The 18,583-nt window shown below is 38.8% G+C and overlaps 1 protein-coding gene across 5 annotated transcripts in view; it reads right to left on the reverse strand.

The window, feature by feature from the left end:
• The window catches only part of nckap5l (NCK-associated protein 5-like), a 643,060-nt gene that overhangs the window by 438,913 nt on the left and 185,564 nt on the right, over positions 1-18,583 (reverse strand). For all 5 annotated transcript variants that reach the window (XM_087989196.1, XM_043694058.2, XM_043694062.2 and 2 more), the window contains one exon: positions 16,422-16,485. In XM_087989196.1, the coding sequence (XP_087845322.1) occupies positions 16,422-16,485 (64 nt within the window). The remainder of the gene's footprint in view (positions 1-16,421; positions 16,486-18,583) is intronic.

Consider the following 18,583-nt stretch of genomic DNA (forward strand, 5'->3'; position numbering starts at 1 on the left):
ATTGGTGAGTTGTGACAGTGCATCTTGTAGACAGTACGGATTGCTGCCACTCTGCGTCAATGTTGGAGGTGTGAATGGGGCAATCAGCAGCAAGCATCCCACTTCTAACAGCAGAATAAATGAAGATAATTGAAGCAGCTCAGAATGCTTGGGTCAAGGACACTAACCTGAGGAACTCCTGAAGAGATGTTCTGAACTGAGATGGTTGACCTCCAACAACCACAACCATTCTTTTTGCCAGACATGACTCCAGGGAAAGGACAGCCTCTTCTCACCAATTCAAATTGATTCTAGTTTTGCTAGGGCTGCTTGATACCCTATGCAGTTAAATGTTGCTTTGATATCAAAGAACTGACACACACACACATCTCTGGAGTTCAGCTCTTCTGTAGATGTTGGACCAAATGCTGCAATATGGGTTTGGGGCTAGTAGCCCTGGTGCAAAGCAAACTGAGTGTCAGTGTTAAAAATAACACAACACCAGGTTATAGTCCAACAGGTTTAATTGGAAGCACATTAGCTTTCGGAGCAACGCTCCTTCATCAGGTGATAGTGGAGGGCTCGATCGTAACACAGAATTTATAGCAAAAATTTGCAGTGTGATGTAACTGAAATTATACATTGAAAAATTGATGGTCTGTTAAGCCTTTCATCTGTTAGAATACAGTGATAGTTTCACTTCTTTCATGTGTAAATCACAAAACCTTTTTTTAAAAGTTGCATTCTCGGGTTAGCTGTTAACAATGGTGATAGCTAGACAATATGTTGAAGGTGTTAGCCCCCTGTGTTCTCTGTCTATGACCTGATGTTTAGATTGATTCTAATCTAAAAAGTGAGATAACAGAGTTTTACATAAATTCATGCAGTTTTTGAGCTCAGAGTTCTACATGAATGTATGCAGTTTTTGAGCAAAGTGCAATGTAACTCTGCAAGTACAAATTCACCCCACAAAATATATGTGTGCATGTGGGTCTTTGTCTGTCTGTGTGTGTGTGTCTTTCTGGGGTGGGGGTTGTGAGTGTAAGTGTGTGTGTGTGTGTGTGTATAGTGAGTGCAGAGTGTCTTAAGTCTGTGAGGGGGTGCATGTGTCAGTGTGGGGGTGTGTGTGTCTATAAGTGTGTGTGTGGGTGTCTGTGTGCATGTCTGTGTGTACCTGTGTCCGTGTGTATATGAGAGTGTGTGTGTGTAGGAATATCTGTGTGTGTGTGTGTGTAGTGCAATGGTGATCACCTGTAATGTGACATGAACCCAAGGTCCCGGTTGAGGCCTTCCCTATGGGTACCGAATTTAGCTATCAGCCTCTGCTTGGCCACTTTCCTCTGCTGCCTGTCCCGAAGTCCACCTCGGAGGATGGTCACCTGAAGGTCCTGGACCACTGAAGTGTTCCCCAACTGGGAGGGAACCCTCCTGTCTGAATTTGTACTTGCAGAGTTACATTGCACTTTGCTCAAAAACTACATAGCCGAAGATGTGTTGCTGGAAAAGCGCAGCAGGTTAGGCAGCATCCAGGGAACAGGAGAATCGACGTTTCTGGTATAAGCCCTTCTTCATGGCTTATGCCCGAAACGTCGATTCTCCTGTTCCCTGGATGCTGCCTGACCTGCTGCGCTTTTCCAGCAACACATTTTCAGCTCTGATCTCCAGCATCTGCAGACCTCACTTTCTCCTCAAAAACTACATACATTCATGTAGAACTCTGAGCTCAAAAACTGCATGAATTTATGTAAAACTCTGTTATCTCACTTTTTAGATTAGAATCAATCTAAACATCAGGTCATAGACAGAGAACACAGGGGGCTAACACCTTCAACATATTGTCTAGCTATCACCATTGTTAACAGCTAACCCAAGAATGCAACTTTAAAAAAAACGTTTTGTGATTTACACATGAAAGAAGTGAAACTATCACTGTATTCTAACAGATGAAAGGCTTAACAGACAATCAATTTTTCAATGTATAATTTCAGTTACATCACACTGTAAATTTTTGCTATAAATTCTGTGTTACGATCGAGCCCTCCACTATCATCTGATGAAGGAGCGTCGCTCCGAAAGCTAGTGTGCTTCCAATTAAACCTGTTGGACTATAACCTGGTGTTGTGTGATTTTTAACTTTGTACACCCCAGTCCAACACCGGCATCTCCAAATCATGAGTGTCAGTGAGCAGGGTTTTTCTTTTGCAAATACCTCAATAGCACCGCTGACAATCCCTTCCACCACTTTGCAGCTAATTGAGAGTGCACTAATAGGGAAGTAACTGGCTGGACTGTCCGATTTTGGAGCACAAGTCTTCAGTAAATTACTGAAATGTTGTCAGGGCCCACACCTTGTGCAGTATGCACTGTCTTCAGTAGTTTCTTGATATCAACTGGATTGGAATGCACTGGTTTAAGACTGGCATTTGTGATACTTAGGAGCTCAGGAGGAGGCTAAGGCAGATCATCCGCACAATATTTCTGGCTAATGATGGTGCAAATACATCAACTTTAACTTTTGCACAAGCGCTGGGCTCCCCTACCATTGAGTCTAATGCTATTTGTGAAGCCCCGCCCCCCCGTCTGTTGTTTCATTGTCCATCACATTTCACAACTGAATGAGGCAGGACTTAGATCTGATTTAGTGGTTATTGGATCATTTAGCTCTTCCATGCTGCTTCTACTGTTTGTAGCCTCACTAGTTTGATTCCTCATTTATACATGTCTGTTGCTGCTCCTGTATTCTTCATTGAACTATTGATCTCATCCTATCCTGAAGGCAATGCTACACTTGAAAATATACTGTACCATGAGGTAGCAAATTACAGTTGAATACAATTCTGCTGCTGCTAATGGCCCACAGTGTCTCATGGATGACCAATTTTGAGTTGCTAGATCTATTAGAAATCTGTCCCATTTAATTTGGTAGAATCACCATTCAATAATGTCTCGCACATATGCCCTTTAGGATTCAGCAGCAGAGATACTACCAAGAATACAGAGATGGATATTGAAGAACCCTGTACAGGGTATGGTGATCAGCACATGGCTTCCTTGTCCATATTTAATCTAATGCTACAAGACTTCATGGGGTCAAGAGTCAAAATGAAGGACTCTTGGGGAATCCCTACCAACTACATTCTACATGCCACCACCTCTGGGTTTGTTTACCAATGGGGCAGGACATTACCAGAAACAGTGGTGGTGGTGTCTGGAACGTTACCTATAAAGACATAATTCTACAAGTATGACTGTCAAGTTGTTGCAAGTCCATGTGACAGATCTCCAGAATTTTGCACATGCCTCCAGACATTGGTAATGATTAAATTTGGAGGGTCGATAGGACCACATTTTCTGTATTTATTCCTAGTGCCTAGATCAATGCCAGATGGTCCAACTGATTTTATCTTTTGTTTTGATTTTGTAGCAGTTGAGAAAGACTTTTAATGAACCATATAGGTTTTTACAACAGGAGGCTAGTTTTTAGTTCCAGTTATTTGGTGAGATTTGAATTCAATACCTACCATGGTGGGATTCCAACCAGAGTCCACAGTCAGTACCATTAAACCAGTCTCCTTCCGCAGAAGGCTATCAGTACATTGGAAATGGGTTATATTGCAAGTTATGATTCCCCATCAGAATTACAGCTCAAGTGTAACTCATATAATTCTTGAACCTAAAGGTTCTGGTTTAATAATTTTTAGTCAGCTGAAATTTAAGTGATCAATAGCCCAGTAAAGAACACTGTATTGGGTATGCACACTGAAACAAACAGACCTGACAGGTTTATTAGTTTTGCTTTCTATGGGTCACAGAAATAAATTACAGATGGTAGTTTACAGATCATCTTGGCAAGTCTCCTCCCGAGTAGAAGTTAACTTACATTAAGATGATTCGGAGATGCCAGTGTTGGACTGGGGTGTACAAAGTTAAAAATCACACAACACCAGGTTATAGTCCAACAGGTTTAATTGGAAGCACACTAGCTTTCGGAGCGACGCTCCTTCATCAGGTGATTGTGACAATCACTGATGAAGGAGCGTCGCTCCGAAAGCTAGTGTGCTTCCAATTAAACCTGTTGGACTATAACCTGGTGTTGTGTGATTTTTAACTACATTAAGATGCAGTGTTCTGAGTCTTTTGATTATGGTGAAAAGTAATGCAATATGATGTTAACCAATTCGTTCAAATTTTTCCATAATTTTAAGAAAGAAAATGACGATGGGAAAAACATGATGTCTGTCATTTTGAATTCAGGATGCACACAGCCCAATAAGGGAATGTTTCAATTTTTTCAATAATTCTGAATTGACCATAAGAATGCAAGAGCAATTTACAAAATGAACTCCAAATCTGAAGTGATCCAAACAAATCCTTGTTTTGCAAATCCTTGAATTTGGCCTGATGTGTCTTTATTCATTATGGAATTGTCAAAGTCCCTTTTAAAAAGTGGTACTTATCAAATTAATACTTTGACAGCCATTTAGGACCTCTTTGTATTTTTAAAGATAAGTGAGCAATATCTAGTTGGAAACACAGACCTGAAAAATAGCATTTCTTTTCAGATAAAGTGAATTATAATTAAATAACCCCAAAATGATCTGAAAACGGAATCATTTCCAGGAACGAGATGTAGTTTGGTTGTGATGGCTCATGTTTCTCATATTCTCTCAGTGTCTAGACTGTTAGGCCCACTCACTAGATTAGAATCAGGTCTTAGTTTGTCTTAGCAAAAACTGACTTACTAATGCAGAATGCTGAGGAAAAAATTAGATACACGTGTTTCTAGACAATTCAGATCACCAAGTAGATCAATTAATTTCATATTCCTTATTGTGTATCATTTTACCACAACAATTGATTACTCAGAACTGAGAAACTCCTTAAAGTCAGCATTCCATATTTTAAGTAGCCATTATCCATTATCTCAAACATGCCACACAATGATAGTTACTTACCAACAATATTATTATCTATAACAAGAGACCATAACACAAGGATCACTTATTTACAATATTAAATAAATCAAATTCTATTCATAATTGTTAATCAGGGATTTTTAATCAATACTTTTAGCACTGAATACCACTACTCTGACTCATTCTCTGAAAACTAGAAACTTTAGTTCTCTACCAATATCCCAATTTTAATCCATATCATACACAGCAAGCATGCAAAGTGCTCCTTTTAGAAATGGCATCTGGCGCTGGCTTTTATTAGACACAGTTGTCCAAAACTCCATGGTCAGCAAGTTGAGGAACGGCCCACCACATCAAATGTCTAGCAGCTCTGTATCCCCAGCAACACCAAAAGCAATAGCAACTGTTAAGACTAGAAGCAGTCCCACCATGATCTAGAGCCTATATAGATCTATGGGGTTCTAAGCAAGAGGAATATGAGGGGGCAACAGGTTTGAGAGGCTAAAGAAGGTTAAAACAAAAGTGATTTATGACCTGGGAAAGTACCTATAATGGACAGAGGGAATCTGCAAAGCAGCTTGTGTTGGGCTTCCAGAGTAGCATATGCCTCCCATTGCGGCAGGTAAAATATTCGTGGGTGATGGGGCAAAAAGCTTAAATGGCCACCTTCTGTAAAACTACAGGTAGGTTAGGAAGAGTAGCTCGGCAGAGAAAAAGCTAACCACTGGATTTTATGGGCACCACTTCCAAGCCTCAATTTCCGATCATGATGAGCTAGAACATCCACAAAGCAAAGATCCATTCATTAGTAATCAATTGGTACACCAGTTGCATAATTTCAGTTCAACAGCAATGCATGGAGGAGGGATTCGGATCTTATAAATAGGAGTGGCGGCTTTTAATCGAAGTATGGCAAATCACAGCAGCAGATAGAGAAAGCATCAGGATTAGTAAGTAAGCATTTGGTTCACCGAGCTGTCCGTCAGACAGCTATAATAATTAAGTGAAAGTTTTCTAGCAATATTAAAAGTTATCTTCACATGGAGAATCGGGCAGATGTACTCAAAACCACAGCAGAGCTCTATAGGGAGACAGAAAACAAGAGCAAGAGCCCTTAACTTGAATGAGATCAACCTAGGGAGACAAACTTTCCTGGTGCCAGGAAACGTTAGTGATCTAATGAGGGCTTACTTGCATTGCCTCTGTGAATTTTCTCTGCCTTCAACACCTAAATGCTTGACCATGCCTTGGTCACTGTTTCGATTTGTTTAACCTTCCAAAAACTTCAAGTGAAATGTTACAGCCTGTGTTGATGCTGACACCAAATCATACAAATTTTTTCCATCCTGGCAAAATTTGATTTAAAATTCTTGCCCTTGTTTTCAAAACTGTCAATTCCCTTCATATATAGTATAATTAGAACATAGAACATTACAGTACAGGTCCTTCGGCCCTTGATGTTGCATCGACCTGTGAAACCAATCTGAAGCCCATCGAACCTACACTATTCCACTTTCATCCATATGCCTATCCAATGACCATTTAAATGCCCTTAAAGTTGGCAAGCCTACTATTGTTGCAGGCAGAGCGTTCCATACTCCGACTACTCTCTGAGTTAAAGAAACTACCTGTAATATCTGACCTATGTCTATCACCACTCAATGTAAAGCCATGTCCCCTCATGCTAGCCATCACAATCCGAGGAAAAAGGCTCTCACTGTCCAATCTACCTAACCTTCTGATTATCTTATATGTCTCAATTAACTCGCCTCTCAACCTTGTTCTCAGTAACAAAAATAGCCTTGTGTCCCTCAACCTTCCTGCGTAAGACCTTCCCTCCATACCAGGCAACATCCTAGTAAGTCTCCTCTGGACCCTTTCCAAAGCTTCCACATCCTTCCGATAATATGGTGACCAAAACTGTACGCAATACTCCAAATGTGGCTGCACCAGTGTTTTGTACAGCTGCAGCATGATCTCATGGTTCCGAAATGCAATCTCTCTACTAATAAAAGCTAACACACCGTATGCCTTCTTAACAACCCTATCAACCTGGGTGGCAGCTTTCAAGGATCTATGTACCTGAACACAGAGATCTCTCTGCTCATCTACACGACCAAGAATCATACCACTAGCCCAGTACTCTGCAATGCTGTTACTCCTTCCAAAGTGAATCACCTCACACTTTTCTGCATTAAACTCCATTTGCCACCTCTCAGCCCAGCTCTGCAGCTTATCTATGTCTCTCTGCAATCTACAACATCCTTCGTCACTAACCACAACTCTACCGACTTTACTGTCATCCGCAAATTTACTAACCCATTCTTCTATGCCCTCATCCAGGTCATTTATATAAATGACAAACAACAGTGGATCCAAAATAGATCAATGCGGTACCCACCAGTAAGACATGAACATTTCCCATCAACCACCACCCTCTGTCTTCTTTCAGCTCGCTAATTTCTGATCCAAACCACTAAATCACCCTCAGTCCCATGCCTCCATATTTTGTGCAATGGCCTACCATGAAGAACCTTATCAAATGCCTTACTGAAATCCATATACACCATATCAACCGCTTTACCCTCATCCACCTGTTTGGTCACCTTCTCAAAGAACTCAATAAAGTTCGTAAAGCACAACCTACCCTAATCAACTTATTCCTCTCTAGATGATTATAAATCCTATCTCTAATACCCTTTCAAACACTTTACCAACAACCAATGTAAGGCTCATAGGTCTATAATTTCCGGAGTTGTCTCTACTCCCTTTCTTGAAAAAGGTAACAACATTTGCTATCCTCCAATCTTCTGGAACTATTCCTGTAGACAATGATGACAGAAAGATCAAAGCCAAAGGCTTGGCAATCTCCTTCCTGGTTTTCCAAAGAATCCTAGGATAAATCACATCCGGCCCAGTGGACTTATCTATTTTTACATATTCCAGAATTGCTAACACCTCCTTATGCACTTCTATCCCATCTAGTCTAGTAGCCTGTATCTCAGTATTCTCCTCAACCACATTGTCTTTTCCAGTGTGAACGCTGACACCTATTTAGTGCTTCCCCTATCGCCTCTGACTCCATGCACAACTTTCCACTACAAAGCTTGATTGACCCTAATCTTACTCGTCATTCTTTTATTGATGCAATAGTGATAGAAAGCTTTAGGGTTTTCCTTGATCCTATCTGCTAATGACTTCTCATGTCTCCTCCTGGCTCTTCTTAGTTCTCTCTTGAGGTCCTTCCTGGCTAGCCTGTAACACTCAAGCACCCTAACTGAGCCATCACATCTCATCCTAACATAAGCCTTCTTCTTCCTCTTGACAAAGATTCAACTTCTTTTGGAAACCACAGCTCCCACGCTCAACAACAGCTTCCCTGTCTGACCGTACATACTTATCAAAGACCCCCAGTAGCTGGTCCTTGAATAAACTCCACATTTCAATTGTGCCCATCCCCTGCAGTTTCCTTCCCCATCCTATATCTTGCCCAGTCGCATTCTAATTGCCTTTCCCCCAAGTATAACTCTTGCCCTGTGGTACATACCTGTCGTTTTCCATCACTAAAGTAAACATAACTGAATTGTGGTCACTATCACCAAAATGCTCACCTACCTCCAATCTAACACCTGGCCAGGTTCATTACCCAGTACCAAATCCAATGTGGCCTTGTCTCTTGTTGGTTTGTCTACGTATTGCGTCAGGCAACCCTCCTGCATACAATGGACAAAAACTGATGCATCATACCTGAACTATAGTATTCCCAGTCGATATTTGGAAAGTTAAAGATTCCATAACAAATACCCCGACACTCTTGCTCTTATCAAGGATTGTCTTTGCTACGCTAACCTCTACATTTCTAGAATTATTTGAAGACCTATAGAAAACTCCAAACAGGATAACCTCTTCTTTCCTGTTTTTAATCTCAACCCACACTACCTCAGTAGAGGAGTCTTCAAACATCCTTTCTGCAAACTTAATACTGTCCTTGACTAACAGTGCCACACCACCCGCTCTTTTACCATTTTCTCTGTTCTTACTAAAACTCAGAATATTATCCTTGTACCTTGCTCACTCATCAACAAATGCTTATTTAGCTGCTATGGTCCTGCCAGTGGTACTCCCTAACCAGTTCCCTTGGTTTTTCTAATTCCCTCATTTACAAAACCTCCTATAAATCCTCTTCGATTACTCCTTCTGTAACTCATATTAGCTTTCTCTGTTTAACCCTTTTCTGCTCCTGGTTGACTCTCTTGCTTTGTTCTCTTTAACATGAGAAGCAAAGTAAAACTCCAAGCTCTTGTTGCTCAAGTCTGTACTATTAAACCAGTCTAAAAACTATTTATAAACCTCTATTGACACACACATTATTTGACAATTTTTGCTCTTTAAAAAGTTCAGAAGTTCCTGATCAGAGGTAGAATAGAAATTTCATTTGTAATTTAGTTGCAAAGATTCAAAATGCTGCATGCATTTCTAATCTGCAACCATTTTTTTATCATATATTCAAATTCTTATCTTTATTTGGAGAAATTAGCTTTGTGAAATCAGGATGAATAGTTTGTCAACCTTTTGACCTTAATACAGCAATTTAAAAAACTAATCTTTTATTGACAAAAATGCAAATGTATAAATTCTAGCTCCCAAATATTTTAAAACATGCCAACAAAATAAAATGTTGACATTAATATCAAAATATTGATTTTTCATGCGATTTTCTTTGTGAAAACAAATGGTAAAGACTTAACTAGTGCAAAAATTCAACTTGGAGGAGATACTGATGGCATAGAATTGCTCAAACCCCATCTGAACAGTAAAAGAAATAGCTCAGCAATTTTGTCAGTGACTGCTAACTCTAACCATGGTCCCTAAATGTGTGATATGGCTCCAACTATTAACATCACAAGTTACCCAGATGTTGGCTAACTGTGCCACACCCTTCAAGATGCTACAAATCATCTGAGAAAATCAAGCAACGCTGGGAAACACATGAATTCCAGAGATCCCCACAAGATATGCCACATGGAAAATTAGAAGGTGGCTTTCGTAAAACTGCAGGCCGTTTGCCCACACTAGATGTTGATGTTTCAGCCCTAGAGATACAGATAAAAAATGGAAATATTCCATAAAAATGTTAAAAGGAAACAAAATTTTTGAAAAACAAAATTATTGTAAACTTCAAAAGAAAGCATGCACATTAACATTCTTATCAGAGTCCTGACAAAATATGGACTTTGAAATTAAAATGTGAAGTCAGGTCCTGCATACAAAAGGGTGAACAAGAAAATATCAAGTGGTTCATTACACATGTCCCAAATGGTCAAGATACAGTGAATCTTCATAAATTCCAGATTACATTAGTCATCTAATCAAATGAGAAATCAGTTTAAAAATCTAGTCAATTCAGAGAAAACATATCTAGTAAATTCTTCCAACCCTCAAGAAATGATCAAACAAGTTCCAGGAATTCGGAAAGCCATGAGGTCAGTGTCCAAGTCTCAATGCCATCTCTAACAAGTGACATTTGACAATGATGAATTTACATTGCTAGTTTATAAACTGTTGCACATACCAATCACACTGGCACCATATTCCAGAGGTGAACCATTCCCACATAAAGTCAACTAGGGTACATCTAACACTCCCATGTTCATCCTCATTTTGCCAAATCTATTTAATTCAAACAATACATCATATAAATGCACTTAAAATACACCCAACGAATCTTCAATTTTGTGTATTCTGGAATAAAAATTCACTACTCATAAAGCCAAATGGAACACTTTCAGCACCACTCCTTCCCAAGGCTTCTCTATCACCCACTATGTCTATGATTTTAAATACACATTGTGTGACAAATATGACCTAACTAACGTCTTATACAGGAAGAATATGGTCTTAATTATATAACAAGTTGTCCATGCCATATATTTTGATATCCTTTGCAGAAACCACAACGTGGCATGCAGAATTTAGCAATGTTGACCCTATTTTTGAGATAATGAAATCACAATCATATGGAATGATGGCTTTTTAGTAGAGCTGTTCTCGGTCCTTCTCTTGTATTTTTGCCTCCTTCAGATATCAAGAACAAGTAAGTTACTTGATAAGAACAGCAATTCACAACTCCAGCAACTTATACTCAAAGCAGAATTTTGAACTTTACAGATTATCTACAGCGATTTCTTGTGAATTTCAATTGGCAATAAACCTCTGACAAGTTTAAGGAATTATTAATTTTGGATCTACATTCACTCTAAAGTTTACAAGGCATACGGGGAAGTCACATTCATGGGCAGAGAGTGGAGCTTGGCAAATAGAAAAAAGGCAGCAATAGTACAAACTGTGGATAAAAAAGCTACACTGTAAAGGAATCTTAAACAATTCAAATAACCTGAAATAATTTCTATCATTAATTCTTATATTCAGAGCTATATTTATAGATATCATTCTATTTACCACTATTTCTCAATAGCATGAAGTACATTTGTCATTAAAATACCTACAATAACATGCGTTGTAACACACTTCTAAATGCAAAGAAATTCCCAAAGGCTTTGCATAGGGTCAAAAACAAACCAGAAAAAATCAAAATTGAGACACCATGCCAAAGATAAAGCTGTTATGAGAAAAGATGAGCACATTTGTTTTTCAAACAGGTGAATTTTAAGGTGTTTCAAAACAAAAGGAAGATGGAGGGTCAGAAGACTTTCAGAAGAGATTTCCATTAATTATAAGGCTGACATAACTGAATAAATGACTGAGATGGTCAAGGAAGATGAATGGAAGTTGCACAAGAGGACAAAGTCAGAGGAATGGCTGACTCAGCAGAGGTTGTAGGTTTAGATAGAGTCAACATAGTCCTACCGGAAAACAGGGCTGCTCTGTCATTAGAAAGTGAAAATTGGTGGTGGTTTAACCTAAGGATCACTGTGTATCAGCTGGGGAGAGGGGTTGAGAAGGAGAATCCTTCATGGTAACCTCAGCCAGTGTGGGAACTGAACTCACCCTGCAAAGCAAACCAGCTGTGCAGCCTACTGACCTAAATCAATCCCCTGGTTGTAGGACACATATAAATACATGGGAATGAAGATTATGAAGAAATTAAAACAAAATCATGATTTTTTTCAATTGAATACTTTGAGATAGCTGGTGATAACATAGGTCAACAAGGGCAATAAGTCATTGACGCACTTCATAACTCCCACAAATTATACTCAAAGCAGAATTAAAAACTTAATAGGTTATCTATAGCAATTTCTTGCAAACTTTAATAAGCAATAAACTCTGAAGTGTTTAAGGAATTATTCTTTTTGATCTATATTCATTCTAAAGTTCATAAAGCACACCGTGGAATTTAAAAGATGACTAAAGCAAGGGTTAGATTTTCAGGAACAGGTAGGCTAAGATACTGTTGGACCTGCTGCTTAAAATTCAAGTTTGATAGGCACAAAGCTTTAAAACAAAATGAAGTTAGAGAACTTATCCCTCTCAATGTGATAAAAATAATCTAAATGAACAATTTTTTTCCACTGAAGTAAGTGTCTATCCATTAGTATATTGCATCAGCAAGAATTATACCCATACCCTTTATGTCTATTGTAAGTTTCGAGAATGTGAATATTTAAATTACTGACAATTTTTGAAATAAGTTGTTTTGTAGCTCTCCTGACAATAATATTGATTGTTAACATAAGTTAGTTTTACAGTTTTAAAGTTTGGCTTACTTGGATAACCAACCAACCAACCTACGTCTTGTGTTAGAAGAATAAAAAATATTTCATCCTAACTATTCCAGTAAATCAGCTCAACCAAGCTCAATGTCAGAACACATTTTAGAGGCACATCATGTCAAAAGAAAATCATATTCAATTAATTTCTATGCAGATGGCAGGAATAATTTGTAGCAATACAGGTCTTGGCAGATGAAGATAACTCATTTCTTTGCCTTACTTTGATGAAATTTTATTAATTTGACTAAATACAGTTGTTACCTGAAGGACATTTCTTTTAATATCTGTTTTCTTCTTTTGAAGTCTCATTTAGCAACTAAAATGTTTTAGAAATGCTACAAGATGTCTTCAATGGTTAAATATTTCATCCAACTGTCCTAAATTTAGCGAACGCAATATCTCAGTCCAAAATTACAAGGTGTTCTAATCAAATAGTTTCTTTTAATCTTCATTATTTGTCTGCAGATATTAATCTAGTTTTGTACTTACAGAAAACATTTATAAATATCCAAAAGTATAAAATAGTAAAAATGTTTTTAAAACCGCCATTATATCTGATTTGCTTATAATATCAACAAACTAAATACAGAACTGTCTAATTAAAAATTATTTAAAAAGTGGGGTTTTTTGGACCTCAACATGTGTTAAACTTTCCTCCTTCCACAATTTGCTGACATTAGCACATCTGTCATTTGTCTATTTGAAATGAATGAGAGTCTGCAGCTTTAAGAGTTGCATTAAAACACAAAATTGGAAACGCTGCTCTTAAAAAATTTCGGGACCTTGCCCAATTACAGCGAAGCATGTGTGATCCCACTACGGCAAATTCCATTTCTCAGCTGTACATCATTTTCTACATTCTACAACGTCTTTTGCTGAGAGTATGGTTGCTGTTATCAATACATAATTTAGAAAACAGTCAGTGTATAAAACAAATTACCGTTCATCTGTGGAATTTTGTTTGTACATTGGCTATATTATTGTATTACTCATTTGTAGCATTTATTAGGACAGCAAATCTAATTATGGATTTTATATCATGGTTTATATTTACTTTTCGAATCACATACCTAACTGTAAATAGTTTGAAGTAAAAAAGTAGATAACATTAGGAAAAAATAACTCAATGATGAAGGTTCAATGGATGGAAGAGCAAAGAATACATTGGTAATTAATGGTTAAAGTGCTTACAGCTAGAGTACAAGAAGATAATGACCAAGATACTCCAACAGCCAGAGTCACTGGAGCTGCACAGATGAAAGCTGTGTTCAAACCACACAGAATCGTCAATTCAACAGATTCTGTGAGAATTACTCAGGACATTGCAACTTTGCATGGGCATTTCCCTTGCATTTGAGTTCTTCCAAAAAAAAGCTTCACACAAATAGGAAACTAGAGATTTACTTATTAGTTAAATCTCAAAGTTACCAAGAAAGGTTAATGCTAGAGCATTGAAACCTATTTTAGCAGCTGAACAACTATTAAACTGAGCATGTGCCTCACCACCAACTCCCGCAACTACTGACCCATTACACACTCTTGGAACCCTGAGAACCAGGCCCTCAACCAGACCTTACACCCACCTACCATCAGCACTCCAATCCCTTAGCCCAACCCTGCCAGACCTAACATCTGCACCACAGACCCTCTGGGTATAGCACCAAACCTCTGGATAGTTGGATTCCCTTAGATCCAACACACTGGCTAGACACCTCCCAACACCCCCACTACAAAAATCGTCTCTCTGACTTCCTGAGTTCAACCTGATAAGCCTCCTCCTGACAACCCTATGGGAACTTCAGCAAAGCGTTCAACAAGGTTCTGCATGGTAGACTGGCTATTAAGGTTATATCACAAGGCATAGACAATTCGAGAGCTCGACAATTTGATACAAAATTGGCTTGATGGTAGGAAACAGACGGTGGCGGTAGAAGTTTGTTAAGACTGGAGGCCTCCGACCAGCTATGTGCTGCAAGGAGCAATACTGGGTCCACTGTTCTCGTCATTTATATAAACATATATCGGATCAGAATATAGGAGGCATGGTTAGTAGGTTTGCAGATGACACCAAAATAGGTTGCATGGTGGACACCGATGAAGGTCATCTAAGAGTACAATGGGACCTTGATCAACTGGGCCAATGGGCTGAGGAATGCAGATGGAATTTCATGCAGATAATTGCAAAGTATTGCAATTTGTTAAGACAATGCAGGGCAGGTCTTGCACAGTTAAGCCCTGGCGTGTGTTGTTGAACAGGAAGACCTAGGGGTGCCTTGTTCCTTGAAAGAGGCACCACAGGGTGGTGAAAGTGTTTGGCATGCTTGCCTTCATCAGTTAGAGCTCTGAGTACAGGAGTTGAGATGTCATGTTATGGCTGTTATGGAGTACTGCATAGTGTTCTAGTCACCCTGCTTTAGGGAGGATATTATTAAACTGGAAAAGGGTGCAAAGAAGATTTATAAACATTTTACCAAGATTGGAAGTCTTGAGGAGGGGCTGGATAGACTGGGACTTTATTTTTCCTGGGCTGTAGGAAGCTGAGAGGTGACCTTTGAGTTTTATAAAATCATGAGGGGTATAGATAAGGTGAATTGCCAAGGTCTTTTCTCCAGGGTAGTGGAGTCCAAAACTAGAGGGCATAGGTTTATAGTGAGAGGAGAAAGATTTAATAGGGGCCCCAAGGGGCAACGTTTTCATGCAGAGCGGCTCATATATGGACTAAGCTGCCTGAGGAAGTAGTAGAAGCAAGTACAATTACAACATTTAGAAGACATTTGGACAGGTGCATGGATTGGCAAGGGATAGGAATGTGGGCCAAACACAAAAAAATGGGACTAGTTCAGTTTATGAAAACTGGTCAGCATAGACAAGTTGGGCTGAAGAGCCTGTTTCCATGCTGTACAACTCAACTCTATAACTGACACGACTACTCACCTGCCACTGTATCCTCCTACCTCACCCATCTCATTCACTGTGGGCAGGGCATTAAATTCCATCTACTTTAATTTAGAACCTTCAAGTTTTTCAAATTAGTTAGACTTGCATATTCTAAAAAACATTAACTGGTTCTAAATGGTTGCACCACTGAATCACAACCATCTAGAACTTACATTCTGGAATTGAAGTGAAGCAGTATGAGTTTTGAGCGCTTTTGTATTTCCATTACTTTTAACTACATGCAAACCATGCTGAAAATAACTAGCAAAATTCTCCCTTACAATCTGTAAATGCTATCCTTAACGATCTGCTGTCATTTGACTATCTTCCCAAAACCATTTTGTTATTGATTTAACATTTAACAGGGTGGCATGGTGGCTCAGTGGTTAGCACTGCTAACTTACAGTACCAGGGACCTGGGTTCAATTCCCACCTCAGGCGTCTGTCTATGTGGAGTTTGCACATTCTCCCTGTGTCTATGTGGGTTTCCTCCTGCAATCCAAAGATGTGCAGGTTAGGTGAATTGCCATGCTAAATTGTTCATAGTATAAGTTACTAGTCAGGCATAAATATATGGTAGTGGAATGGGTTTGGGTGGATTACTCTTCAGAGGGTCGGTGTGGACTTGTAGAGTTATACAGCATGACTTGTTGAGCTGAAGGGCCTGTTTCCACACTGTAGGAATTCTAAATTCTAAAAAACATTCCAGCCCAACAGATCTAGCCATAACGTAAAGGATTTTAATGTAACAAAACAACGGTGTCTTCAACATAGAATATTTTGCTCACTACAAACCATTAGTACTGACATTAAACATGTGAGCAAGAGAAATAAATAAGGGACATTTATACCATACCATTGTGCCTTGACTTTCACTTCTTGCAATTACCCGTTGTAACCGGGCCACTGCCAATTTCTCTCTACAAAGAAAACAAACATGAAGAGATGGTCAGATTTCTTTGGTGCTGTAGGTGCTCTTTGCAACTTTCCCATTTGTTGCAGTAACACAGCAATTCCCCAGTTAGATCTACAGCACACAGACTTCAATGACTAACTCATAAATGTAGTAGCTTTCCACTAAGTTCCAGTGGACTGAGCTATGGTATTCAAAGGAGTTATTTGTCACAGTTTTAGGTATGACTTAAACCAAAACACAATTGTGGAAAACTAATGATACATTAAATCATGTTGCGATCTGAAAAAAAATTCAGCTTAGTTTCATGAAACCATTCTGCAATCAAAATGAGACCAATTTAATATTTCAATTTAACCAGATTTACTGGTCCTGGTTCAATGGCAAAAAAGCTGACACAATTTGATTGTAAAAAGCACTGGAAAATAATACATTCATTCAATATAGCCTTCCAATAGAATGAATGGCACATTGCAATTAATTACTCTACTCTCAGCTCCAGGACTGGTCAAGATTTAGATTAGACTAATGACATTAGCACCTATGCTCTGAAAAAAAATTCTTCATTCAAAGTTATTGGACTTACTACTAAGCTATAACCTCAGCTCTTCAGCCAGTTCATAAACACACAGAATTTTTAAATTCATTCTGAGCTATCATATTTGATTGTATGCCAACAAGTTTTTTTTCCCCTGCAAAAGCGGGCAATCTCTAATAATCACTGAAATATTTTCTTTCCATACTTTTCCTATTATACCTACATGTCATGCTTAAAATGTATATTTACCGGTGACATAGCTGTAATAGTTGTGTTAACAGAATGTTTCACATTACCAAAAAAACTAAAGAACTGCAGATACTGAAAATCAGAAACAAAATCAGAAATTGCAGGAAAAACTCAGCAGGTCTGGCAGCATCTGTGGACAGAAAACAGAGTTAACGTTTCAGGCCCAGTGACCCTTCTTCAGAACAGTTCAATTCTTCCTGCAATTTCTGTTTTTGTTTCATCATAGTAACACTTGCCTTTGTTCTCCAAAAATTAATGCTTTAAATTTACATGTTGTTTCACTCAGCCCAGCACTATTATTTTTGACTGAAACCCCAAGGATAGATATACTATTACTGTTCATTTACATTTGTCAGCTTCCTTTTCCCTTTGTGTCTCCATCTACCTGCGGCAATCACCAACAGTCCCTCATCTTGCTGCCAAACCAATAAGGCATGCCTTTTCCCAACATCTTCCTCACCTTTGCCACATTCATGACAGCAAACTTGCAAATTAATAGTTTAAAGAACGTAATGATCCAGGGTATGTAAGGCCTACGCATCACCAAAAGTAGGTGAGCTTCAGCACTTGCGCAATGTTCATCTCAGCAAATACACTGTCAACTATACTAAGTACTTTAACCATTTAACACTGGATTCACAGATCAACATAGAGAAATCATTATTTCAGTTTTTTGGTCAAGAGAATAATGAAGGTAAAAAATACATTTTTCCTAGAAGTCCCCACTCCTCGTTATAATGATGCCAGATCTAGCATCCAGAACTTTTTCACATCTCAGGCACCTTCCCAATAGTTACAGACATGATCCAACACTCTCACACACTCTAAACCACTTTCCAAATTGCCACTTACTCCAAGATCTCAGGATTTCTCTAACAATGATCCAATTTTGGCCTGCACAGCCACACAGTCCTCCATCCTAGTCTGCTCAACTGCAAGACTCTTGACATTATTTCCATATCTGCACTTCTGTTTACACTACTCCTACATCACAGTCATCCCACAACTACTCACAATTTGATCAGCCTAGAGCCTAATTCTATTTACATGCTTATTACTATGTCCATTACTTCCAGATCCTTTCGTACTACTTTCAGAACAAGAAACTTTGCACAAATATTCACACTGTAAGACTTCTGCTTCCTGACAGTCAGATTCTAGGACTATTAGTGTTTCAGACTTAGACGTAAAGGCTGAATTGGCTGGGGCTGTTTTCCCTGGAGCGTCAGATACTGAGTGGTGACCTTATAGAGGTTTACAAAATCATGAGGGGCATGGATAGAGTAAATAGACAAGATGAAAGTAAAGATGGCAGATG

This window comes from Chiloscyllium plagiosum, unplaced genomic scaffold (assembly GCF_037043375.1).
Source record: "Chiloscyllium plagiosum isolate Xiang-an unplaced genomic scaffold, Cpla_swu_hap1 HiC_scaffold_7, whole genome shotgun sequence".
NCBI lineage: Eukaryota > Metazoa > Chordata > Chondrichthyes > Orectolobiformes > Hemiscylliidae > Chiloscyllium > Chiloscyllium plagiosum.